Source organism: Fringilla coelebs, assembly GCF_963513975.1.
Source record: "Fringilla coelebs genome assembly, chromosome: 7".
NCBI lineage: Eukaryota > Metazoa > Chordata > Aves > Passeriformes > Fringillidae > Fringilla > Fringilla coelebs.
The window spans coordinates 16,425,156-16,453,011 of NC_140035.1; the positions used below are offsets into that span (position 1 = coordinate 16,425,156).

General features: G+C 39.4%; 1 protein-coding gene across 3 annotated transcripts in view; it reads right to left on the bottom strand.

Moving 5' to 3' along the window:
• Positions 1-27,856, bottom strand: part of RBMS1 (RNA binding motif single stranded interacting protein 1) — a 143,114-nt gene that overhangs the window by 50,863 nt on the left and 64,395 nt on the right. For all 3 annotated transcript variants that reach the window (XM_084209593.1, XM_084209594.1, XM_084209592.1), the window contains exon 2: positions 14,444-14,619. In XM_084209593.1, coding sequence (XP_084065719.1) covers positions 14,444-14,619 — 176 coding nt within the window. The remainder of the gene's footprint in view (positions 1-14,443; positions 14,620-27,856) is intronic.

Below are 27,856 nucleotides of genomic sequence, written 5' to 3' on the forward strand. Positions count from 1 at the left end.
TTATCCTTTTCTTTATACTGAGAAAGGAACACTGCCCAGGACAATGATTTGGGAGGATGAGAAATTAACCCAGATGAATGCTAATATGTATTTATAAGCCGAGCTCATGGCAGGTCCGCAGATGTGCACGTATTGATTTACCACTGCTTGCTGTTTTAATCTGAAAGTACAGCAGTACTTCCACACTCAACCATAAATCTTGGCAAATTTCAGCCTCACTGATTTTGCAGAGCCTACACTAACAGCTTGAAAGAATAAAACTACGAAGACATAACAGAGCAGCTCTTGTTATTCATAACTCTTTCCTCTTCCCTCTGTTAAACAGTAGAGACCAGCTTGGGAGCATAAATGAGTCTCTGTACCTGAAGACATTTTATTTTTCAATTCCTCCTCCTCCATCCAAGGAAGCCAAATTCAGTCATTGTCAGCACATGATGATGCATTGTCCATTATTTCGGCTACCCTAAGCATATTTCTTTTTCTTGTGGGAGGGAATTAAGGAAAAGGCAAAGGGAAAATAAAATCATTTATCTACACTTCCCAATACGTTTTTTCTCTAGTTTAGTCAGAACAGTACAAATCAAAATGAATTTATCATTTGGCTACAGGCTTAGCTAGTGTGAGATTACCTCCTCTCTGGACAGATAGGCAGACGCCTATTAATACCACAAACCTACATACTTGCACAAGATTACTCTTTAATTTATTCTTGCATTTCAATTTCATTTCTGGTGAAGGCTGCTAACCAAGTCTTATACACTCAGTTTAAACAGATGATGCCTCAAGGAAGCCACCAGTCTAGAAAACCATGAGATTGAGGACTGCCATATAAGGGCACTTTCAACCCCATTTCCCAAGCCCTGATCCATCTGCCAACTCTGAACTACACAAAAATTACATATATAAAAAATACATACATCTATATGTACATGCATACCTAATGTTTTTTCTTGCACTGAAGATATTTTGTTGCTATTAGTTGGTTGCCTAGCATTGGTAACTTTTTTAAAATACATCAATGTATTTTGTATGTTTTCCTTCTGGTTTTGTAACATTAAGACAACTGAAAAGCCAACAGGATTTCCAAGACTTGGCCTGCTGGATTAAAGTACACTATACATAAAGATAACTGTTTTCCCTTACCTCTAGCTTGCACTAATTTAACACCCCATCTCAGAAAGTGTTGGCTGCCTCTCTTCTGCCTGGAAGGCCAGAGAGGGAAAGTCCCAATATGTTCAAATAACTCCCAGTTTCTCTGAACTGCATTTTACAGTGGTTCTTCTATGAAATACTCATAGTAACATCCTGCTTTTAATAGCTATTCTATACTGGGATTATCACCTTGTAATGAAGACACTACAATAAATAAAGTACAAACTCCTTTAATTTCTGGTAACATAATGTCAATCTTATTAGAACAGAGCTAAATGGACAAATTACTCAAAATCACTGCTAAGCCTTCCAGATGCCTTGTCCCCTTAATAGCATGGCATGTAGACTTTATCTCTATTTGAATCTGCTTCTGCAGTCTCAAGTCCCAGCTGTGCTGAATAGCAAATAACTCCATTTCAATAGGGAAGATGGTTATACTTAAGCAGTTCTCTCCAGGGGTCAATATACTTCAGAAGGGCATTTAAGTGGCTGTATGTTATTGAGCAGAAACATCAGCTCACATATTATTGATTGTAACTGCACATCTCTGTTGAAAAGATGCCTGCAGTAGTATTAAGTGCTGAGACAGGGATAGAAGAGTGTTATGCATTAAAAAAAATACTATCCATCTGTTGCCAAATTTTAGATAGATGAGCAATCACAAGCTGTAACACAAAATCTAAAATGCAACCTCTGTAGATGATGCATCAGGGTCATGTTCAGTGACACTTCCTCAGTTTCACACTGCTTAGATGATCTTTTGAATATTGACTGAAGAGAGCAGGAGGCAGAGTTTGATTTCTGCAGTTTTGCAAGAAGTATGTAACAGATACTTACATGGAAATCTGCTTTTGGTAGCTTAAATGTACCCTTTTCTTTAAAACGTCATTCACCTGTTCAGATCCCACCGCTGCAGCAGCCCAGGACAACAGAAGCCCTCTGGAAGCATGGCACCATCAGCCCCCTGAGCAGCAGCCAGGGCTGCAGTCCCACCTCTGGGCACCACCAGACTGCCCTGCAGAACACACAGAGCTGGCTGAACCTCAGGTGATGCCCAGCCCCTCATCTCCAGTGCCTTCTGCATAACCACCACGCAAACACCATCATGGAGGGTAAGCCCAGCGTCCCAAACTGCACTTCTGGCAGGGTGCCCAAGGAAGCAGTTGGCTCCCTGGGCTTCACAGTGAAGTGCACAGATGATAGAGGTTAGTCCTGGCCTAGCAAGGAAAACTCAACTCAAAAGCATTTGTGCAAAGGGGGCAGTCAGCTGGGCTCAGAGAAAATTAGGATCCTCCAGTTTGCTGTGTCAACTGCAAACCTGGATGGAAACTACATTAAGCAGAATAAGATATACAGTCAAAAGTTTCTTAAAAGGAGCATCTCTGTGAGTTTCACAAACCCAGCAGCCACAGAAGGAACTAGTCAAAAAACATATTCTGACACAGTCAGGAAAAATCAATCAAACACTGCATAGCTGCAAAGTTGACAGGCAAGTCCAAAGTCAGTAAAGTCAATCCCTATCACCACCTTTCTCAAACAGATTCAACATTACATGCAAGCAAGGAAGCTTGTATGACACGATCACAGTGTTTCTGAGCTTTACAGAACTTTTAGTTTCAGAGAGCCTGAGATGACTATTTCTTTGCCTGCAAGAGGGCAGCAGAACAAGCTTTTCTCTTAGAAGTGATAAAGTACTACAGGAAAGAAGCCGTAACTTCTGAGGATGAATCTCCCTGCCTACACTTCAGGTTTTAAAATAGTTAGTTTTCCAATCTTTGCAATCTATTTAATTAAACAAGGTGCTTAAAGCAATTCAAGTTAAAACACTTTATTTGAAAACGACTCAGAGGCAGGGAAATATAATGGATACAATTATCACATAGGAAAGGACTGAGGATGGAAGGAGGCAAAGGCTCTACCGAGTGCCAGGGAGCCACCCCCTAGTAAAGAGTTAAATAGTATCTAGGTCACTCTAAAGTCTTTCCTGCACACCCTCAGCTCACTGCATATCGGAAATGCTGTGTGGGAAGGCCAGGGAAATAAACTCACAGACCAAGTATGACTCAGTCTGCAGCAATTTAATGATACTTTTATTCCCTTAAATTATCTTTGGGATTAAAAGAATCCACACCCTTAACATGGAACCAAATCACAATGAAAGGAAGAAACCACAAATTAACAGATCTTAGTGTTAACAAAAGGTATCTAGAAACAAATTAATTAGTAATGGCGAGGAGTGAAACCTCTCCTGTAACATACAATATGGTCAGAACAGCAGAAGGTGAAGAATTTGAACCCCAGTCAGATGTTCTTCTGAAAGCCTAGTGAGGATGATCTCAGCAACAGGAATGTCAGAGAACTGCTTGCCAAAAAAATAAAGAACTGTCATAGCCAAATGCTGACCTCTACCACTAGGGGAAAGCAGCTTGAGAGAAACAACCTCGCATTTCCTCCACCACTGCAGAAGTTGAACCAAAGAGCTGTCAAATCTCTTTGGCACAGGAGTCAACAGAAGTAGTGAGTCCTAAGGAAGGCAGAACACCAGTGACCCAGATCCAAATACAAATCCAGCAAAATTCTTGAGGAGAAATTAAATTTCTTGTAAATTCTCTACTCCTGAAAAAAGCAAAGGTTTGGAAAAGACACTAGTGAGCAGAAGAAAGCATTGCCCTCAGAAATACTCCCTCCTGACTACAACACAAAATGAAAATTCACTCTTTCCTCTGCACTTTAAGCTGCCTCCCCATCTCTCACTTATGGAAAGGACAAAACGAGGCACAGTAACTACCAGAAAATGATGAGCAAATCTAAGATGCCCTAAAGGCACTCAGATATTTTCTATCACAAGGACTTGAAAATCTTCATAGAGAGAAACAGAAATTAATTTCCCCTTTTTCATTTCAAAAAATTAACTGATTTTGTTGTGGTAATATAAATAGCAGTGGATGCCCTTTCTATTAGTATATTATTATAACATTCTAAAGAACTGAGCATGTGGCTTCACAGCTATATATTTAGATGTACTCTGTTCTGTTTCTAATTAAACTATATTTTTTTTAAATCCCGTGAGATAAAGAAATGAACAGTGTTCCCAAAACCTATATCCACCACTAGGATACTGCTCAGTAACCAGGTACCTTTATAAGTCAAGTTTTGCTTCTGCTCACCTTTCAGCTACATCCAGACCAGTGAGTCTGTGCTCCTCAGGTTATCCCCTCGACCTCAGTTCAAGTGTTAGATGGGAAACAGTTCCCAGTGGCAGTCAGAGCTGTCCCCTCTTCCTGGGAGGACCACTCTTATTTTAAAACTATTTAATGGCATTTGTGAAACTGCATAATTCAGAGTGAGTGTTCTAGACTTCAAAGAGAAATAACAAATATATAATTAATTAAGAAATAAATAAAATGAGAGGAAAAACCTTCAGAATTTCCCATGGAACAAAGTAATATGCAATTCACTTGAGAAGAACAGAGGACTGGGACATGCTCTTGTGTATTTTTAAAATGTCATAACTCTGAATATTTGGAAGACGTTCAAAAAGACTTGATCCTAATTTACATTTTAAAAGTACATTCACACTGAGGCCTTGGTATGATGATGGACTTTTCAGCAGCAGTCCTGGCTTAACAGTCTTTCACTGCTAGTACTGTACCTCTGTTCTGAAATGAGGAAGCCCTGTGAGTTGTTACAAAAAAAAAAGGAACTGAGAGCAAGACTTTCCCTCTCATTATTCGAGATCTTCAAAATGTAGGACACAGACCTTTGGCAACAAATAAGCCTTACCAATAAAACTAAGACAAAGCCTTCCATACAATAAAAAACGTGTAGCTTCAAGTATGGGAAATGTAAGAGTTTGAATACAAGATCTCTGGGGAGGAGGGGAGGAAAGGCAAATTATTTACAAAGAGACCTTTCCAGATCAACAGTACCACAAACAGTGATGAGGGAAAGAAAATGCACACTGCTACATCAGCTCAGCTGGATACCCCCCCATGCTGATACCCTCAGGCCTTGAAGGGAAAAAGCCTCTCTCCCCTCTGCCAAATGTCTTCTCCAGAACTCAGCCAAGGCATTCAGGCTTAACACAGGGAAGATTTCTGCCTGGGGTACTGCACAGCTACAGGTTGAAAAGAAGAAGAAACCACAATGCCAAAAGAACCAGACATCGTGGAGTTCATCTGGCACTCGGCACTTTTGTAGTGAAAGCTCAGCCCTCACCACCAGACAAATCCTCCCTGCACACCCTGGAGCAGGGAGCGATCTCCAGCCCTTGCTGGCAGCAGGAGCACTGGGTCCTGGGCACTCTGGGCTTTCCAGGATCAGGCTCTGGGAGCACACTGCACACAAACAGCTTCAGTCAAGCTTGCCATCATCTCTGGGGCATGGGGAAGCATTTCTGTTTGTGAGCACAGCAGTCCCTTTCAGCTTTGATATATACACTAAATGAAATTATATACTGAACTATAAAACTGTGCTTGTCTCCAGGCTCCAAAACCTCTTCAGTTACCCTTTCAGCAAAGTCCTTGAAACCAGAAGTAAGTAATTTGGATCTTTTTCAAGTCTTTAGATTTATTTCTGACATTAAGAGTTTGAAAAGAAAAGATTTGAGGTTTCTCATGTATCTTTACCACCCTGTATGAAGCTCTTTTCTCACAATTTTAGATCTTTTATTAACATAACACTTATTTCAGTATTGCATTCACTCAGATGTTAAAGTCCTTATTAAGGCAACAGAATAATTGTTGATACTTTGAGAAGACTTGTGAAAGCTTATTAGTGACTACAAGTAAGCCAAAAAGCAGCACTAGGCTTAGAAATATTAATAATGTGTAAAACCTAAGCCCACAGTGTTTTCCTAGGAAAAAATACTGACTCAGACTCTGTCTTCTAAAGATAACATATAAAATTACACAACTGCACAGAATATGGAAAACAAGCATTTAAGAAGAACACACATTTTAGGCTAACATATTTCAGTTAAGATGTCCAAAATGATCAGTTAATTAAATGTAATTATTTATAACTAAAAGTGAAGTTACACACATTTTGGTGGGTAATTTTTCTCTTCTGGTAAAATAAGTAAGAGAAGAAATGGAAATGTAAGGTGCAGGACAGGAGTACAAATCAGAACATATTTCTTCCACTGCAATTGATTCTGTAAATGATTAACTCAACTCACACAGGTTATTTCAAGTAGAATATTTGTACTAGTAACAGTGTCAAAACAGACCCCAGATTGAAGTCTTTTCTTTTTGAGTTTTCACTTGCGGTCTTTTTGTCTGTGTCCATGTATCATAACAATATCAACATTCAAATTAAAACCTTTTTTTCCAAGGTACAGCACATCTATCTATGAAGATCAGACATTTAAATGATGAAATGCTAATTCTTCTCTCAGTAACCCTTTAATGATTTAATTTTCTACAGTTTGTCTGAGCCTTGAGTAAGGCAGCTGCTCAAACTGAACTGAGGCAGCTGACATTTTCTGAATGTCAAAACAGGGTAAAATTTTAGGAGTTGGGGGAAAAATTGAGGATCAAGTCTTAATATTCTGTGGAGGTTTTTTTAAAGATAAACACTGTTTCCTCAGTTACACATTTCATTGGAGGTAGCAAGATCTGAATTAAATTTATTATATCAAATTAGTTTACCAATATTTGCTAATGCTTTCATTCCACAGGTAAAAATGAATATTTATTATGTGGATTGCAAAGTGTTAAAGGCTGTTGTTTGTCAACCCTAAATGTAGCTTGGCAATAATGTGGGTAAAAAAAGGTTACAATGGTTTAAAAAAAATGAGTGACCTTATAACATGTCAACATCAGATGGCTCATTTTTTAATTTCAAGGAGTTAGCATTACAGAAATCAGAGCTAAGCAGAATGAACCTTTAGCAAACAAAGTCAAGACTTCACAAGATTTCTGTAAGTTTTGTGATAACTGGGTATTGGACATTGGATAAAAGAATCTGCTTGCAAATACTGATCCTGATTTCTACGCTGAATGGTTTCCTGAAGAAAAGGACAAGCTTGATGTAAGCACACGGAGGCCAAAAACAACTGGGGCTCTAAGCTGAGTCAATTCTGGACTGGTTTCCGACTGAGACGCCTCCCTGAGAGGTCTCTGACAGAGGGGGCAGTTTTTGGCATCATGGAACCCACCAAAAAGCCTGATTAGTACTTGTTAACATTTTTAGTAGTCCACTGGAATTAAACTATTCCCTTCAAAAAGTTCTTGAATTACTGGCTATGCCAGTGAATAACAGCTGCTATCACTCCCCATCTGCGTCAGGTCCCTGCCATTGCGGAGCTGGGGACTGGGACCCGATCAAAGACATTCCAACAGCTGCCACTGGACATTTCTTTCCTGCAGTTCTGCGGCTGCATCTCTGCGCAGCAAATACCCAGCCCTGCACTCCCAAATCAGCTTTTTGTTTTCCAAGAAGAGATCTTCAATGGTGGTAACTTTTACCAAATCTGTTTTCCTAGGGCTTCTTTCACAAGCAGCTGCGGCTGAAACATTCCTTCCACTCTCTTCTCCTCCCTCGCCCCCACTTCCTCAAGGAAATTCCATGGGATCACCATTCCTCTGGCCCCACACTGCAACAAAACTCTCATCTCCCAGGGGACAGGGAGTTTTGCAATCACTGGATCTCCACATCTGCGAGCACAGGGCAAACACAGAGTTCCTTCGCCGTTCTCTATTTGGATTACTTGTTTTTTAAACAATGTGCTCAGGGGAACTGCTTTTAAGTTAGGCTAAATGAAACACTGACTTAGAAAAACCACAATCTTTGCTCAATAAAAAAATGGAAAGAGAAAATTAAAACTATATTTGTTTTAAATTTGAGGAATGTCAAGAGACTATCTGCATCTGGAGGATAGGACAACTTTACTTTTCTCTCAACTACAACTTCACTGAAAATATCTGTGGGTCCCTAATAACATTCTACATGAAAGCATTACTCTAAAAAACATCCTAGAACTTCTCAGAGAGAATTACAGCGTAGATTTCATTTAATCATGAATGTAAAGCTGTCTGAATTTTTTATTTCTAGCTAATTAAAGTCCAAATATTGAGGGGAAGATAGAGAGTCTTCCCTCACATCATGCCAGGCTAGACACTTCATGACATGACTGCTGAGATCTGTTGCTAAACAATAAAGGAAATTACTATTTAAACCAAACATCACATCTCCAGGCCAATCACAGTTCCCACGTCATGCCAAGCAAATGGGAAGACAAACCCTGGCCAAAAGGAGCATTTCAGCCTCCATATCAGGCCTACATCTCTCCGGTGCATCCATACAATAACGAATTCTATTGCTTTTCAGCTGAAGAAATGGGATACACATTTGTGACAGCAACCTCTCAGAAGATCACCAGCTCAGACAGAAGCCAGCAGAGCCGGTTTGCACATCACAGTGGCAGGCCACTCCTCCTCTGACAGTCTGTCTGGTTGAGAAACTGGGTGCATCAGCTGGGCAGAGGACAGTGGAGATCAGCTAAATCTGCTCCCAGGGCTCCTGTGGGTGTTTCTCCACGGTGTTCCACGCCACTGCACAGGCAACAGCACTGGAACAATCAATGAATGCATCCAGGAGCACACCTCCACCATCCCTGGAGGTTAATTTGCTCTGAAGAGCATAACTGAGTGAAAAGTGCAGTGAAGGAAAACTTACTGCAGGTAACACAAACCCCAAACCATGCCACATTCCTTGAACAGGGAATAAAGGTAAAACATGATGCTGGTATTACACAATCAAGCTGAACTGTATAAATCACATACTGCTCAATCTCTAAGGAATCTCTCTCCTCCTAGAACCAAACATTATTTTGTAAACCTGGTGTTATTTATTCAGAAGTCTATGCAAGCATACTGTTTTTAAAAAAGCACACATAACTCGGAAAAAAAGAAATCTGCAGTGGGCTTCTTTCTACCCTAAAAAGGTAGAACAATAGATAGGCTCCTGCTACAATACAATCAGTATTAACAGTGTTCTCAAAGGGAACAGTTTCAGAGACACGGATGTATCCCATTTAATTATATGACATGAAAAAATATTTCACATAATTATGAATGCAATACCTCACTGCAGCCAGCAAACCATGGAAGAAAAATGAAAGAAAAATGGAGAAAAAAGGAATAAAGAAAAAATACTTTAAAGAGAATTGGAGAAGTTGGCTTTGAAAACTTCCATTCCACTTCCACTTAGCCACTCGGGGGTTTTGTTCATGTGCTGTAACTATTTCCAAACAGCAATGACCAGCCCAGATTGCTCTCCCAAGGAGTTAAATGCAAGAGATGTTCAGGCTATTTTCTAAAGTCCAGCTTTTTTTTTTCCTAATGAGATATGCTGAGTAAAATTAACAAATTTCTTGATCTTTAGTGACCATAGTGGTGCCAGCTCCCTGCTACAGTAAATGTCTGAGCTCCAGACATTTACTCTTTTCAGTCTTAAGTATGTTTGAAGGAGACGAGAAATGGCACCATGGGAGAGGTCACAATAATACAGCAAAGAACATGGAAACATTAATATGTTAATGAATGTCACATGACAATGAAAATACAGCTTTTATTAAGAACAGGGAATTGAAACAACTTTCAAGTTACCTTGCCCCAAAACAGGGAAACATTGGAGTATACAACTAAGTATGTTTTGGAAACAAAGCTGTATATCACATCTGGGTCATATGTTCCAACAAAAACAATTAGCTTGCCAGTTGTTTTAGCTAGGCCTGCGTTCATGATGCTGAGTATTTAGCAAGGAACACTAAATTACTCTCTCAGCAAGACAGGTGATTTCAGAATGCACATATGCAAAGGCAGCCACTGCAAGGTTCTGTTTCTGTGTGCAGACCATCCTGGCACAGAACAATGGCCTGCTGTGATAATTCTATATTTTGTTATCTTAAAGCAGCTGCTTTCCTGAATGTAATCCCATTAAAAACCCACAATATGACCCTACAGTGATAACTTAAGGGGGAGGGCCAACTAAGTGAAACTGTCCAGAGGAAAAACAGATTTCAAAAATATCATATAGACTACAAACAGCTTGATACAAGCGGCACAGTGTGAGAAAACAGCCTGGAAGGGAAAATACCAAAAGGTAGGCTGACCATATGATTTATGCTGAACTGAACAGAGGAGACTTGGGTTAAGCCTCAAAGCTTGAAATCTCACCCAGGGTCTGCTGCACCATCTTAATTTAATGATGTACATTTCACAAAAGGAGGTTTTTTAAAAAACAGCATTACACAGACACAATGCTGCTGCAGGCCAGCAAGTAAATCATAAGCTAGACAGTGGAAAGTACAGGGCTTTGGAACCATGTGGCTTCAGCATAAAGGTCATCCTCAGCAAAGCACAGTGCTTAGTGAGAGTCTGGAAAGCACCTAGAAAACATGTCAAAGCAAGTTACAAACTCCTGGCTGAATCTGCTAAGACCCAGTCACGTAAGTCCCTAATCAGATAAGCAGGCTCAACAATTTCAGTGAATAACAGGAATGGATTTAATCTTGTATCTTCAGATCCAGATATTCAGTGAGTTAAAAGAAATTACTAAGAGTCACCAAATAAGAAAGTATAGCTAAAGCCTAAACAATACATTCAAAACCCATCTGAAGAGCTGAAGAAAGCATATCAAGTACTGATATCCACACCAGGAGAAGGGAGTGCAATTAGGCATGGCTGAAGTAAACACTGCTTCAGCAATCCTGTCAAACCAGCTCTTCATGGCAGAGGCTTGCTCAGTGCAGCAGATCCCATGCAATGGCACTCCATGGTTGTGAAAAGAAACCACACAGCAGAGTCAGAGAGCTTCCTGCAGACTTTCCCAAACCTCACTGGCTCCTGTCCTCTGCTCCTGTCCTATTTAGCTGATTGCTCCTGTCCAGCCTCCCACAGAAAAGACAGGCTCTGTGGGCCACTGCATTGATGGCTTTGCCTGCTCCCACACCCCTGATGGGAAGCTCTCATGGCCAGGACTGACCCACATCATGTCCCCCCAGCCCTCCTCTGGTTCTGGGCTGACTGTTAAGACATCTTTGTGACAAACAATACCTACTTTAGTGCTCCCCGCACTTCTGCCTCTGGCACAACTGATATGAAGAAATTTGGTTTCTCAATGCAGAACTGGAGTAGCAGGCTCAAGTTTGAATGAACCATTCAGAAACATGGCAGCTACAGTTCCCACACAAAAGCCAGAAATATGCTCTGAAAAACAGCCATGCTCCCAAGCCCTCACAACAAAAACACGATGTGCTCTTTTCAACCATGAAAAGAGGAAAAGAACTTCACCTGACAGAAAAACAGAAATGACCAATCAGTTGAAGGTGGAGACAGATTTGTAGATGTGTATACTGGCAAATTGTGCTCTTGCCAGGAAAATACTTTTCCACAAAGCTGGTGAACGTTTGTTCACTGTGTTAATAAATACTGCACAGCTGTGCTACAACAGGAGAGCAAGCCCAACGCTTCCATAATTGATAAGGGGTTTTTCTAGTGATTCACCAAAAAGAATTAAACAAGTAAAAACATGGCCAAAATTAGCACTGCTGTCGTGACAAGAACTAATGCAAATCCTGACTAAATCAAATAAAAGTCACAGTATAACAATGCCCCACACAAAAATTCTGTAGATTATTTGAGCTTGTATTCTGAGGGATTCTGTCAAAAGCCATCTTTCTCTACCATAACCATTATTGAAAATAACTTTTCAGTAGAGCATATATGATACAAGTCCATGATGATCAGAAAGAAAAATCTCTGCAGATGGGATGTTTCTAGTACTTGCAGTGACATTGATGTTTTTCAACCATTATTTCCTCAATCCACAGGTGTTTCTCTGTCTTGTCTGACATCAGCCAAAACACACAAAACAAGCCAGCGACCTTTTTATGTACATCCACCAAAAGCTGCTTATTGCCAACTAGCAAGATCATTTCTACAAAATGCAGAGCAGCCTTTCTATTTATTCTTAGCAGCAAGCACTGCAGTAGACACCCTCTTAGGATACCAAGACCCACTTTGTATGGAGAAAAGGAGATATATTACTCTAAAAGCCTCTTGGTAAAATCTTAAGAATTTGGAAAGAGACAAAAAATATTTCAGAGACCTGGAGTAAACAACAGTCTCTTCATTGATTTCTGTGCGTCCAAGATTCTATTCTTCATTTATTTTGTATTATCTCAGCTTAAACAATGAACATGGCAGGTTCAAGAATATCTTTCAAGAATATCTTGCCTTCTACACCCTAGAAGCTTAGGCAGATTTACAAGAAGGAAAAGGTTTGCATCTGAAACTTCCCATGGTCTGCAAAAGTGGATTACTGAGCTTTGGCGAACAGGAGGAGAGCTGCCATTTCTATCTTACTGCCAAATCCAGTTAGCTGCTCAGGGATCATGTTGTCCAACCTTAAGTTTCTGGACATCTCACTTGCTTTTTCAGCAGAAATGGAGAATTTTGAGACAATCTCCTTTCCTCTTAGATAAAATCCTTAGGAGGGAAATATTTCACAGGAATAAATATAATAACCTTCCACGTCTGTAAATTCACAACAGAATTGATTTAACAAGTTCATTACTGAAGTTTTTGCCTGTTCTTTATTTATACAATTCATGCTATTCCAACTACAATTATATATTGAACAGCAACAACAAAATTGGAATCTTTGGTTATTTAAGAGGAAGGGGACCAGTTACAGCAAACTATTCAGAATGGTTTTTTCTAGGTTGTTCATGCATCGGTGACATCTGAGACTGTGCAAACCAAAATGTCTTCAGAAAGAGATTAAGGAGCTATAGTAACCACTGCACAAATAATAGTTACTGGGGTGGTTCCAGTGCAAAACAGCCTCACAGCTCCATGTCCTAACATAACATGAGTGCACAGGCCAAGGTTTCTTCATCAGTTCAAAAGACAAAAACGGGAAGGAAAAATCCCCTTCTGTAAAACATGCATTTGCAACCAAAATTCAAGTTACAAGAGGTCATTGTCACATGGGAAGCTGTAAAAATGCTAAATTTATCAACAAGCCTTTTCAAAGATTGATTATCTATTCTCTTCTCTGCAAAACACAAGGATTTCATTTGCTATTGGAGAAATGAGCAAATAGATTTTTTTTTTCTTTAAAGATCTGAGAGCAAGCTGGTTTTATTATAATACTAAGATGACTTCTATGTGACTACTACCCCGAAAGTTCATTTTTTTAAAATTAAAGAAAGAAAACCTCCTCTATAAATTAGGTATCAGATTTTTTGGCAATATACAAAACCAGAGGTACTTCACATAAGCTTGGATCCAAAATTTACAGATTTTGCTATCAATTTGTCTTACTTGTGCTGTGCTCTATTTTTGTATACTCCTATTTGCTTATCTGCTAAATGGGACATAAATTATCTTTTAAATTTCAGCAGTAGCATTAAATTCAAGTCTTAATAATTCTTCATCCAGAATAGACAATTTGGATGTTTTCCTACATGTAGTATTAAAAATTTAGCTGAGTACTTTTGATTTCAAAATAATCCAGACAGTGTCCTATGAATTTCAGAAGTACTAAGACATTTTAAAAATCCAGTAAAACATTTAAGGCAGGTGATTTTAAACAGTGTATAAACAACTCAACTGCAAAGTCTTTTGACACATAACCGATATTTGAAAGTAAGAGGCACATGCTGCTGTAAAAATTCAAAACCAGAACAAATAACTCTCTTAAGCAAAAAAAAATCATCATTGCCTAAAAGCCCTCTGCTAAACCAAGTCTACCCAGAACTTCAGCCACTAGACAGGATTCTTACATGGACCAGCTATTTCTAATCTTAAAAATAACTGCAGCAAAGTACAGCCATAAATTAGTCTGAAACTAGGATAAGCCTTCAAATGCACATGGTAGTTTACAGTGATTCAGAACAATTACTCAAGTTTGTATCAACAGATTATCTTAGCAGTGAACAGAGGAGACCCTTTATGCAGGTTCTCAATAGCAAGTTTCACATTTAGGTATTAATTTTATCTGTGATTTCAACAGCACAATGGGTAGTCACAGCTTTTACGAAAGCAGTGGGTTGCTTTAGTTCACCACTGTATTCTCACTTTCTTTGCTTCTCCAAAGCACCAAACAATCTTTTCCTTCTGATTGCCAACAAAGTTGAAACCTGCCACCATATCACAGCATGAAGCTCTTTGTTTGTGTATCTGGTTTTCTTCCCTAATAATCCAAACACTCATCTTGGGTACCTACTACAAACTCTTAAGGTACAACATTATAATTTACATTTAAACGTAGTACTTACGGTTGGCATAGTTTTACCAGGTCCTGATCAGTGGTGTTTGGAGGCAGTGCTCTGATGTAAAGGTTAGTTTTACTTAATTGATCCCATCCTGAGTTGCTGCTGCTACTACTGTTGTTATTACTGCTGGTGGTGCTGGGACTAGGAGGAGCCATTGGGTGGGCTGGTACAATGGACTGCTGCAAAGGAAAAAGCAGGTTAGAGTAAAGGACAGGTAGCAATCACAGCATGCACATCAGCTCAGTCTACAGCAGCCTGCTCACCACGTGGAGCACTGTGTTCAACCTGTTCCTAATTAACCACAGATTTTAAATACAACTGTTTTCACACCACACTTGGGACAGCATTCACAGGCACATCCTAATATCTCCAACCACCACTTGATGCCTGACACAGGGTCAAACTGTATATAATCTCCACTGAATTTTACTCAAAGGATTTTATCACTCTTCATTGTGTCATCTCATGTGAAAATGAAATTGGAACTATTGTTCCTCTAGGTTCCAGCAGGTACAAAGTTTATATCACTATGACTGTTTCACATGCCAAATTGTGGCAGACACAAAAACCATGCTCTTTCCCTAATCTATCAAAAATACAAAAATAATTAGGAGTCTCTTTTCTATCTCTTCTGGCTTTTAGTACATCACACAATATTGCTATTATTTTTTTACAGATAGAAAAGGAGCACAGATACCTTAAGGAAAATACTTTAAATGAATAGTGTGCCTTGGGAGAACTTTAATACTGCTGTCTGTCTCCATATTTGTGGATCACTTCACAATTATCAAGAAAAAGGCTCTATATAATGGTAAAAAAATCCAAGTTTCAAAAGGAGAAAAGCACACAAGCATTTCTACCTATTCCTCAAGGTATCTAACGCTATTGCTCTCAAAATCAGACCCCAATGGAACATAAAAACATCCTAGAGGAAATCTACAGTAGAGAAATCATTTGCATTAAGAGAAGTATAGCAGGGCACTGTACAAAAAGTACCATGAACCTGTCTGTGGTCCTGTAAGAGAGGAATACTTTTAAAAATATACTGGAGAACTGAAGTTGTTTGTAAATCTTGTGACTCCATGGTCTTCACTGACAAAGTGGCCACATGTGGCTCCTTTCCTGCAAAAGCCTGAGCTTCCACTACAAACTCACAGCAAAGAACTGCCCCATGAACACAGAGGAAAGGCACAGGAGGGGGAAAAAATAAAATGGAATACAAAGCAAGACGCCAACGTAGACTCACTTGTTCCCACTCTATTGCCACCCTCTTCCTTGGATGAGTACAAACAGTTGTATGGCCACAAACTGAACCAAAAAATTATCTTCCCTGGTCTGGTACACCACATGTGGGCTTTGCACTACGCAAAAGCTTTGGCTGTCACAAGGCAGGGAGCAGGAATGAGAAGGCAGAGAGGAAAGGATTAGAGTTTACCTCTGTTTAAAGCACCCATGAAACTACACACAAGAAAAGGGAAACTATTTTGGAGATAACCTCAAGAAATTGGAATGGAAGTGTGAGTGGGAGAAAAGTACAAAGGCATGCCTTATATCAGATACTTTATGGTAATTATGTGTTTCTTTTTTGTGTTTCCCTAGGAAGGTTTTGAAATCTTCCAATTTGGCATGTTGCAAAGTTTATTATGCAGCTATAATGGCCTGGAACAGCCAACTGCAAGACTTGCTACAAAATCAACATTGATAAGCAGTAACACTGTTGCTGCCCAATTTAATTGAACTGAAAATTTCAAAAAATAATTAAATACATTCCTGATCATTTAGGATTTCAAAACTACGTATCAATATTTCAGTGACATAGGGTTAGAAATTTTTGTTGTTTTTAATAAAGATTTTTAGAAACATCAAATCTCTTCCAAAATATTTATATTTGGAATTGAAGCACTGATCTAGAATTTCTTCCAGGGAAAAAGATTAAATGCTCCCTTCCAAGTTTGCAATGGAAACACTGACGGATTTTAACAATAGCAGCACAAGTCAGTCTGTCAGACCACTCTTCTTCCAGTAACGCCAGGCAATTATTTTTAGGGTTACAAGCAATGCAGAATGACAGAGCAACTAGTTTCAAAACATTTTCACAACAGAACAAACTTAGTCTGGCACAGTGAAATTCTCTTCAAAAAGCCTTCAGTGAAGTTCTCAAAATGCAAACAGTGATCAAATGCAAAACTGCTCTGTTTACGGTTTCAAAATGTGCAGGTACAGCTGCCAGAAAACTCAGCAGACACATACCTGTCTTCATCTAAACTGGTTTATTTCTAAATTACAAACGGATGGCTAAGAGCCTCTATTAAGTTTTTCAGTATCTTCGGTTTGGTTTTGCTTTTATTTCTTACTTAAATACTTTTTCCCTTAAAATCTTTGTTCCTCTATGTTATGAAGGACTGGAGTTTTGTAAAATCTTGTCACCAGCTGGCCAAAGGCAGGAGAGGAAAATGTGTGTCTGTGTGTAGAGAGAGCAGGAATCCTAATTCTGTCTGTCTGTAAAACATAAACACTCCGTTCTGAGAAATTTAAACTTCTATTTAAACAAGAAGATGTTCTAGTGCCAGTGGTCACATTCAAACATGATGGGAATGTAAATGGGACTGTAGTTGTCTTCCTAAGTTTACAGACAGAAGGTTCTCCAGTGCTTCCAGAGAGACTCATACCTTCACAAGCCTTAAAGGCTTTACAAAACCCACGTGCTGGGTGCCCTGCAGCTCCCAAAGCCTGCAACCCCACGACAGACAGCCATTTAAGGGACGGTGACATCTTAAACCCATACAACTAAAACACGTTTTTTACATTAAAACTTTAATTTTAAAATCTGAATCACTTTTTCCGCTCTGTTCTTCATCGACGACTACTTATAAAAACTAAATTATAGAGGTCCCTCTGTTGTTCAAAGGGGCCTTTTTTCCAGTTGCTCCTGCTGCAAAGGGTTGGTTGGCAGAGCAGCCGCGACGCCGTGACCGCGCTGGCGGAGCCTCCCACGCTGGCAGCGCGGGCCAGGAGAAGAGTTTGTCTGCTGGCGGAGTTGCATCACCTCCCCAAACAACCAAGCCAAGCCGATAAAAGCTCTCTTCTGCCTGCACAGCTGCATCCACACCTGGGCTTTCGCCAACATATTGATGTCAGCGGGGATGTATGACTTTTTTCCACACCCCTGGCTGATACACAGTGCTTTGCTGGCAAGACATTCTGCAGTGGAGACCTGGCCAAAGTCTGGGTTGTTTGTTTAGAAACAGCTTTCACAAACCTTAAGTGAGTGCTCTGTCTAAAACCTGAAATAAAATTTGAAAAGTTTTGGTTTACAAACTGTAGTTTCTGCTAAAACTTCCTATCAAAAGCTGTTCTTAAGTTTTTACTATATGGACCTTGCAATAATTTGCAATATTGCAACATACACAAAAATACATTTATTATTTTTCTTCATCATCACTGCATCTTAAATTAAAACATAAAAAACATAAAACTCAAGGATAGGAGGAATAAATACAAGCAACAGAACATTATTTCTTGTGGCAATATTCCTGCTCAAAAGAAATACCATTGTCACACTGGTTTGCCATTTCCTCCTGAGTTTTCACTCCAAGAGGTAATTAGCGATCGTTCTTTTTACACAGCAGTTTCCTTCCTGTTATCTTCAACAAACATCTAAGCAAAAAAGGCCAGTGACAGAATAATCAGCCCATCTGCTCTATGATCTGCCCACCCCATTCTGGAGCCAGCTGTGAGGAGCCTGCTCTCTGAGAGACCTTCCCTCCTGCCCTCCACAGCCCCACCACAGCAATGGGAAAACCACAGGTACTTATTAGGAAAATGAAAAGCTCAGTGACTGAACAGTCCCCATGAAGTGCCTTAAAACAAGGAGAATTGTCTGCCTGTGCTTCATTCTCAACCCAAATGGGAATAAATGCAAGTACTGAAAACCAGCTGGAGAATATACTCATCTTATATGAGTATAAACCATTTTCTTTCTTATAAATCATTCTGTGCGTACGGACTGCAAATAAGTCAGAGGAGGATTTTGTATACCTAGGAACAGAAGAATCTCTTTGCTGTTGAGATTAAAAAAAAGGACACCAAACCAACATGGAACAACCCCAAGAAACTCCTTTGACCTGGGGGTTGGGAGATACTGATCCCTGCTGCCTTCAAACTACAGAATTTCTACAGAACTTCAACGAGCAGAAGATAACTTGGACAATGACTGTCCCAAAACAGGGTATGATCACTACAGTAGCACTCAATTTAAGTCTGTAACTTTGTGCAATAAAATATGCATATAAAGTTATATAACATGCTAGCATTCAATGATGAGTTTAACCACTCAGCCAAAATTCCTAATGGGAAAAGTACCATGACTTTTAACGGCAAAGTTCTCACACATCTACTCTAAATTCAAACCATAAATTGCAGCCTACATTAACTATCAGATTTAGCCAGAACTGCTACTTGGGTCATCTAACAGCATCAAAATCTCATCAGCAGTGTTTCCCTAGCCATGCTCAGGTGACCAAGCTACAAGCCCCTGCTTACCCAGCTTGACTTTGCCTAACCTCCCTGATTTTGGAAGCAGCACCTTCAGTAACTGGCACTGATATAAAAATTACCATATATTTTCTGTGGATGTGTGCAACAGTGAGAAAAAGTATTAAATCTGGATTTATTTTTTGTTAAATTTGGCCTAGATTGTTTATTTATTAATCTACCTAACACTTTAGGTTAGAAAGAGCTTTACACGTGCAATGAAAGCACGGGCCCAGGAGAACACAAGATGCCTTACCTACTAAAGCAAGACTCTACAACACTTTGTGCACAGCTTAGGAAATAGGAACTCATTTGGAATTAAATCATGTCCTAGCAGAAAGAAGAACTCCAAGCGTTTAACAGAAATGAGTGTTCATGGATGAAGACAGTTGCTTTAATACCTTACTTTAAATAAGGAAACATTAAACCTTGATCACTTATTCTAAGCCAGCAGAGTGACAGCTGCAGCGGAGATGCCATTTTGAGTGTCCTGCACTATTCTGCTTCATGTTTTTCCTCATCATGTCTGAAACATTGCAGCAAGCAAAACTGAATTTCTGGAGTCCTCTCCAAGTTCAATTCTCAGTGGACATGAGTCAACCAGTAGAAACTGAAAGCTTTGCTGCTGCTTTACTCACATCTCCTGCCTTAGGGCAGCTTCTCCAATTGCTCTTCTTTAGTCTGCAAGCACTTGTCACAGGAAGATTCAACAACCAAATCGAAGCATTTTCAGCATGACACCAGTATAAAGAGTATCTCAGAAACTCCAGACTTCTGTTGAAAATCTCCTCAGGCAGGAAAGCCCTGATACCTGTTCCCGTTTTCTCCTTTAAACCCCCAACCTTAACTTCTCCTTGCACGAGTAAAAAACATGATCTCGTAAGAGTCAAAGGACTATTCCAGAAAGGGCTGGTGAACCGCACAAGGCAGAAACTATGGATACTGCATTCTGTGATCAGAGTTGTGTGCATTCCCAGGATGCAAACCTATTCCATCTTTCTTTAGCTGGTGATGACAGGTGTTAGTGGTTCAGCCACATGGAGCAGAAACAATTACTGGGAAGATGTGGGACCCTGAGGGTGGAGGCTGGCATGGGACAAAGACAAAGCATCACAGGCAGACCAGGAGCACCTGGAGATCCAGCTCTGTGTTTCTCCCAGAAAAAAATGCTCTAAATGTTCCATATCTTGGTCTGAAAGAAGTATGCCCAGAATACTACAGCTGGGATTACAGCAATGATGGACTGCAATAAATAGGAAAATTGAGTAATCAAGGAAATAAACATATCACACTGAACAGGGAAGCACCCTTGCCTTAATAGGTAAGTTTTAACAGGAGCTTTACAAGATAAAAAATATAGGGTTATACCTTTTTTCTTGCCTGTATGTTACAGCCAAGTCCTATGAAAATTGTTTTTCTAAATACAGATAAGTCTTTTTCATACTAAAAGGAAACAAAACTGTAGGTGGATATCATCATGCACCTATGAAGATAATGATACAAAAAAAGTTATTTTCGCTCTGGTATTTGTTTTTAGTTAACACTCTCTTTCTTCTTTGTTGTACTTTAACTAATTGGAAGCAATTTGCCAGTAAGAGAAATGTTTCTGGCAAAATCCAGGGAAGCAGAAAACAATTTTTCTGAGCCATTTGAAGAACCCCTTCCTTGAAATACAGAAATGCATGAATGAGTAGGTACCTCTCACAGCTTCCTTTTAAAAATACCTTAATGAAGAGTGGCTCTACCAGCAATGAAACAAGACAAAGTCTAGCACAAACCCCCAGTCATGACTCAGATGCTCCTAACAATTTCACTTCCAGACTCACCTGATTATAACCCAAGCTCATTCCCCACTGAGCTGTTTTGCTTCCTTTCTTCAGATCTTATGGCAACATAGCAGGACTGAACCTGTTCTCACCAGAAAGCAACAATTACTAAACCCAGAAAGTATTGAGGTAAATCATTCCAGCTTCTTATAAAATGTCACTTTTTCATATTTTGACAGGAAATGGAACCAGTATTATTTAAGTTACACATTTAAAGCTTAATGCAACAGCAATCTTCTGCTAGCAATGAAAGCAAGCTCAAAAATCTATCTGTATCTTTTCCATGAAGACACTCGAAGAAGTGTGAGCATAATCCTGGCCACACTGAAATATATGACAAAACCCACACTGATGCTTTGAACAGATTTTTTTCTCCAAGAATAGGGTGTGGAGAACTTTTTATTGTTATTACTCAAGAAAAAAGCTTTCTTACTTGGAGGTGGCAGGCAAGATGGTAACAACAAAGCAAGAAATGAGCACTAGAAACTCCTTCTGGTTCAGGGAGTTCTTCTAGAGCTTCTCTTCTCAGAGATAAATGAAAAAGGAAGCTTCAAAGCTCCCAGGAACTCACTCACTCCACTGACTCTATCCCTTGTCAGGGATTTTTTGGTGCTCCACTAACTGATTCCCCTGGTTAAGAGACAAATAAAAAGTGCAGAATACACAAACCTAGCCCCACTGCAGCAAGAAAGCTGTCCCAAAGCAGAACAAGGGGAGTGCTGAACTGGGCTACATCCTGTTCCTCTCCAGATGTCCCTTTCCCCTGCTCATCATGAATCACAGCATCTGTCTTCCCTCTCAGTTTTAAACCTGGATTTCCTGGACAATCCCCTGAAACAATGCCTTGGTACCATGCCCTAGCCACGACAGAATTCTAGACACATATAAAGCAAAAGACTTAAGTTTCTGAAATATGAACAAGCAGCAATCCAAGAGCTAGGCCACATTTAGAGAATCTGAGAAGAAAGTCAAGATGCTGAAGTACCCAAAGAAAGAGAGTATGGTACTAAAATCTACCAGACAGACAAAAAAGCATGTATATGTTTTTGTGGTTAGCCCTTCACTGAGAAGTAGACACAGAAGAATTCACTGCCTGCTGCCTTCTTGATTCTAGTACATACACAGGCCTATTTGCTTCAGTGAAACTAGCCAAGGCTTCTGCTCAGGATCCAGAAAGCACCGAGTACTGAATATCTAGACTATATTGAAGTTTTTGTTCCAAAACAAAATTCAAATTACAATTTAAAGTAAACACATCCATTTTCAGAGAGGTGTAACTTGCATACTGATGGCTTATATAAGCACCTGAAAGGTAGCAAGTCCAACACGTGACACTCAATCCAAATAATACAAAATTCCTCCCTTGCATTACATGTCTCTTGGTACATGTTAATGGCAGGGTATAAAATCTTACAACCTTCTCCACAATATGAAAGATTCAAGATACCCTTCGTAGGAGAAATGCTTCACCTGAAACAGCAATTAACTTTGAAACTCCTGGGTTATGCAGTAGATCACAGATGGTCACATCATAGCTTGCAAATCACACACAGCTCACAAGCACTGCAATGGCAGCTCAGAGGATAGTACTCATGGAATTAAGGTAAAAAAATTATTCAATAAGCTCTTCATAAGCATTAAGAGGTTCATAATTGTCCCTTAACATTGTAAATAGGACTCTGCTTTAGCATTTATTAAACAGGAAACTCCTACTCACTACCTCCATTTAAAATCTCTTCAGATGTGCACTAAGATCTGAAAATAAATAATATTATTCTCTGACTGCACTTACAGTGTAATGGAAGAAGTGGGACTTAAATGTATGGAAAATGAGAGACATGGCTTTATCCTGGATATTTTTTGGCTCCCTTGTAGGAAAATACAAGAAAGCAGGTAACCATTTCTCTAAGTAAATCCCACAAAACTAGGCTTTGGCAGTGAGATTCCTGCACCACTTAAGGCAGTTACTTCTGTTCAGAGGACAGACTCTGATTAGAAGAATGCTAATCTCCAGCTCTACTGCTGTTCAATTTCTTTGTCATTATCTGTTGTGAACTTTTACTTCCAGTGCCAACAAATAGGGCCATGGACAATTTTCAATGTGATCAAAAACGCGCTATTTTAAGAGCTTCTGTTTGTGATGTTTAAAATGGATCCTTTTTATGGTTGTAGGTAACTACATTTTTAATTTCATAAAGCAGTAAATATGCCATCTCAACAATTATTAGGGATGCCATCCATCACTGTATTTTGGAGGTTAATCCTACTAAGCCTGTACATCTCATAAAACTGGTTAAAAAGTAGCAGAGTATATATACAGACACTTCAGCTTATTCAAGAACTGCCTGAATATCTGTATTACAAAAGCTGACACTACAGGAAAAAAACCAAAAAAAGTATGTTAAGAATGGTTGGACATTCTTTAGTTCTTTAAAATAATAGAGAAATAAAAGCTTTTTTTTAAAAAAAAAAGTTTAAAACTGTGCACAGAAGTTTCTGAAGTATTATTTATTCTTCTTCCATATGATATTAGACTTTAGATTTCTGATAAATCCATGCAAGTATTGTCTCTTACTTTAAAAGTGTCACAGATTTCATGATGCACACAGGAGAATTTTCCAGCTTTTCAAAAGTGATTTTTATACTTCTTTGTCCTTTTTTATTATTTTCCAAACTGTTGGCTTTTCCCCCAAAAACTACAATGTCACCATTCTGCTCATCTGGCCATCCTATCCACCCTCCCTCCATAGACAGCAATTACAGGATAGGAATGGCACCGTATTGAAGATGCATGTCAAAAGAAGCATCTGCTTTTCTGGCAAACTCCACATTGTTGGTGGCATTGGAATTATTGCTATACTGTTTGTCACAGGGTTAGACCACAGATGGCTCTTTTGGCTCACATGGGATCTGCTATGTCATTTTCTGTTTATTCAAGTTAAATAAATTAAAGAACTTGTGCCTGACCGTGCATGAGGGAGTCAATTCCTATCAAAATCCCTTTGTCTATGATTGCTGATTCCTTATGGGCAGCATACTGCACCCAGCCTAGCAGCAGCACTGTTCCTGTGAATCCCTCTGTTATTTTCCAAAGAAGAGAATGTATGTTCTTCCTGGTAAGGCCATTACACAAGTATTTAATAGGCAGCCCAGTCTATTCCTGCTGCTTCTTTTGACAACATCAATGGAACAGATGAGGCAGCTGGCTCTGGCCCTTTCTTCTGCATTCCTAAATCTTCATCTCCCTAGGAGACCACACCCTCTTCACCACAGCCAGCATCTCTAGCTGTTGGAAAAGTGGCACATCAGACAAAAAAAGGGTAGAAAAAGCCACTTTTATATGATTTCATCATCAAGACTGAATCTCGATGCCCCCATGAAAAGGCTCTTCGAGCTACACAATTCATACTTCAAAGTACAGATCACTTTAGATATTTTATCCTTCCTACTCACTTCGCAAATGATTTTTCCTTTTCTGTCTCCGGGCATAACTAACGTAATCAGGAAACAACAAGCTGGTGTAGATACACTGCCTGAGTGCAACACAAAAGTTGCTGTAATTTTGACACCAAGAAGGTCCAATTCTGCTTCTCAGCAGCTTATTATGTGCCTGTGTCAAGTAACATTTGAACCAATATCAGCGAGAACAGCATCTTGCACCACTTTCCATGGGAATAAATGACTCCTGCATGAGCTGAAGAAAAGGAAAGCAGACTGAGAGCATCACTGTCCTTCCAAGTTACTCCACTGCAATTATTTCCATAGTCTTTCACAGTATTTGCCATAGAACTGAGGTCAGCATGACCTGTGCTGGATTGAAAGTTCCATTCATCTGTGCTCCTCAAATCTGAAATTTCAAGAAGTGTCCTTATGGTTTTTATATTCTGCAATATGATAAAATGCAGCAGATACAAGTCATTATAATCAACACACTGCAACAAGACACGCACAACATTGCTGGTAAAGGATTAAAGCAAGTCTCAGGTATAACTAGGAAAGCACATACCAAATTCAAGAAATACTAACAGTGTTAAATTCACCAGGCTTCATACCCCACTGCCTTTTACAATCAAGAAAAAGGGAAGCATAAGATACTTTTACAATTATTTCAGCAAAGGATGAACTATCAACTAAACTTCAGCTAGGAGTTTGTGCTAATTTGTCATGGTATTTTGACAGCCATGGAGTCCATGTATGAGACTGTGTTGCTGCAAGTGGTGTATACATACACACACATTATATATATATTTTATATTTGTTATTTATATATTTATTATTATTTTTATATATTTAGTCTAACACTGAACTTGTAATTTGCTATAGGAGAGTGACCACACCTCCATAAATGTGATTTTCCTCCATGACAAATCCACCAAACTGAACAGAAGCAGGCAAAACCACCAAACTGTACAGAAGCAGCCAGGTATTATTAGAATAGCAATATAGTTTTAAAGCATGAGCAAGATCAGTAGAAACTTTTTAAACCATCAGACTCATTATGCAAGGAGTTGTCACTTTTCAGCACCTGCACATATCGGCCTGCTTTCACTCTCATCCGGCGGTTCTGCATTCATTTGAACAAGCTAAAAATCTGTCCAAAAGTTTTATAAATTTCAACATTGCATAGAACTGACAGACCAGAAGACAGCAGTGTATAATGTTGGCAAAACTTCTCTGCATAGGGCTTTTCTACAGAGCACCAGGGAGCAGGCTCTGCTTGGTCTGCATGCTACAACATGCAAACCAATTTTCTTTGGATCGTAACGCGACTGCGCGTAGCACGTACGAGACTGCAAATGACATTCCCAAAGCCTTCTAAATGACTCCCAACACTCTACATGGCTTCCTAGAATGAAACAAAGAAGCTCAAATCTCATTAGAAAAGAACTGGAGTTTAACTTCATTGCTTCTAAAACATCTGCCTCCTGCATCATTTCTCATTTGGGAGGGGAGCGTGGCCTGGCTGCAGTGCCGGCAGCGAGGGTGTGACACAGCAGCAGATTCACCAAAGATTTTCACTGGTTCCACTGTATCAGTGCAGTAGCACGCACAATGACACCTCCAGGACAGACAAGGTCTGATTTGTGCTCTCATGGACGGCAATGAACACTGCAGCACTGCTAAGTTTGCCTTATGCCCAGCAAAAGTGATTAAAAGTAAGAGCTGAGATAAAGGTGTGTGCAGGCAGCGCCGAGGACAACATGCTACTTTTCACATTTCTCAGAGATGATCCTGCACCATTAGAGAGCCACACTAAAGCCCACCACACCCAACCCTTTTGGCCAAATGTTCACTACGGCATATCCAGCATAGCTGACATTAAAAGTCCATTTTCTCCAGGTTTGTGATGTAATACAGTCACACACAGGATACCCTTGCTCTTCAGGGAAAAAATGAGTGGTCTGTCACGCTTAGAACAATTTGTACAACTTTATCCTATGTAGCACACAGAAGTTTACACCCATGAACAGGCACCACAGGACAAATTACAATCAGTTTAGCATGACAAAAGCAGCTATATTTAACTCTTGAGAAAAGATGGAAACAAGAACAGCTCACCTGGCCAGTGAATGGTTCAGACAGATACCTAACACCACCTTTCCTGCAGCTGCTATTACTACAGAAAATGCTGCTAAGATGGTACAGACAACTCAAGACGTTCCCAGTTGATCAGGAAACACCAGCAGCAGAAAACACAGCTTGACAAACAGCAAGAAATACAGTTTCTCTCATTTATTACCCCTTTGCCCCTGAAAGTGCATTTGTTCAATTTGTATTTGTATCAGTTCTACATACATTATTTTAGATCTGTGTATCCTATATATTCAAATCTTGAATTACAGGCTGTTTGAATACTATGGATTAAGACATTACCACCTAATTTCTCTTTCTTCCACAAGCCTTTATGAGCTTCTATCTTGAAACCATCTGCTACAAAGAATACTAGGAAAATGTTGACATTTGGACAATTTTATCCTGGAAAAGGCAAGAAAGTAATAGTTTTTGTCTTTAGATAACTCCAAAATCCTAACCTACTTGGTTAGAATTGGTTTTGCTTGGTGTAGCTTCCTAGAACTTAGAGGGAAGCATTTTCTGCTCACATTTCCCATCAGTACATCCTTTTTGTTTCCCAGTACTCAGCGGCTGTGTCTCTTGACACATTTCTCTCTCTCTCAATAGACAATTTTTATGCACAAGAGTGAAAAAGGAGCATTGCTTCATTTTTTTTAAGGAGAATTTTAGATTTTACAGTAATACAAAAATCACTTGCATCATTACCAGAATGCTTAATGAAGTGATCACTTTCCCAGCATCATTTCAGGGAACTGAGACTGGGATACTCCAGAGCACAATGCTTAGTATAGTACAAATACCATTTAATCCCATTCAACTCGGATCAAGCAGGGTTTGTTAGCATTTGCTCAGCATCAGTCTCAACAGATCCAGGCTATTTCTAGCAAAACCATTCTGTTGTTTAATGAAAGCCAGTTTGGGCATCCATGGCCTAGAGAAACTGATTTTAGCCCTGTTTAAAGCACAAAGTTGCTGAACATTCAAGACAATCTATGGGTGAACTCTTTTGAATTTTAAGCCCTAGAAAACAGGAGTATGACACATTTAAATTAGAAGTAGCAGCAGTAGTAAGAGAATCGAACTAACTAGGAAATGTAATGCTCTTTAGGCAAAGTTATGAGAAATGTAAATATTTTCCTAAATGCAAGTGATCAAGGGCACACAGATGAGAAGGAACTCTTTCATACGTTAAGGCAATTCACTACAATACTGAGAACACAACAAATCTGGGGACTTGAAGAAACGTAGCAAGGAGTCTGCTAAAATCAGCACAGGGAAATCCAGCACATGAGCCTACTTTTATAGATCGCAGTCTGCTTCTCCTTACAAATGAGGAAAATGCTATTCCTTCAGTAGGATGTAATTCTCAAAGTTGAAAAGGTAGGCCTTTAATTAAAACTGAAGATTCATCCACAAAAATAAGAGCAAGACTTCCAAGGGCAGGTAATTTCTGGTGGAGCTTCCCAGTAGATGTCTAGCTGCA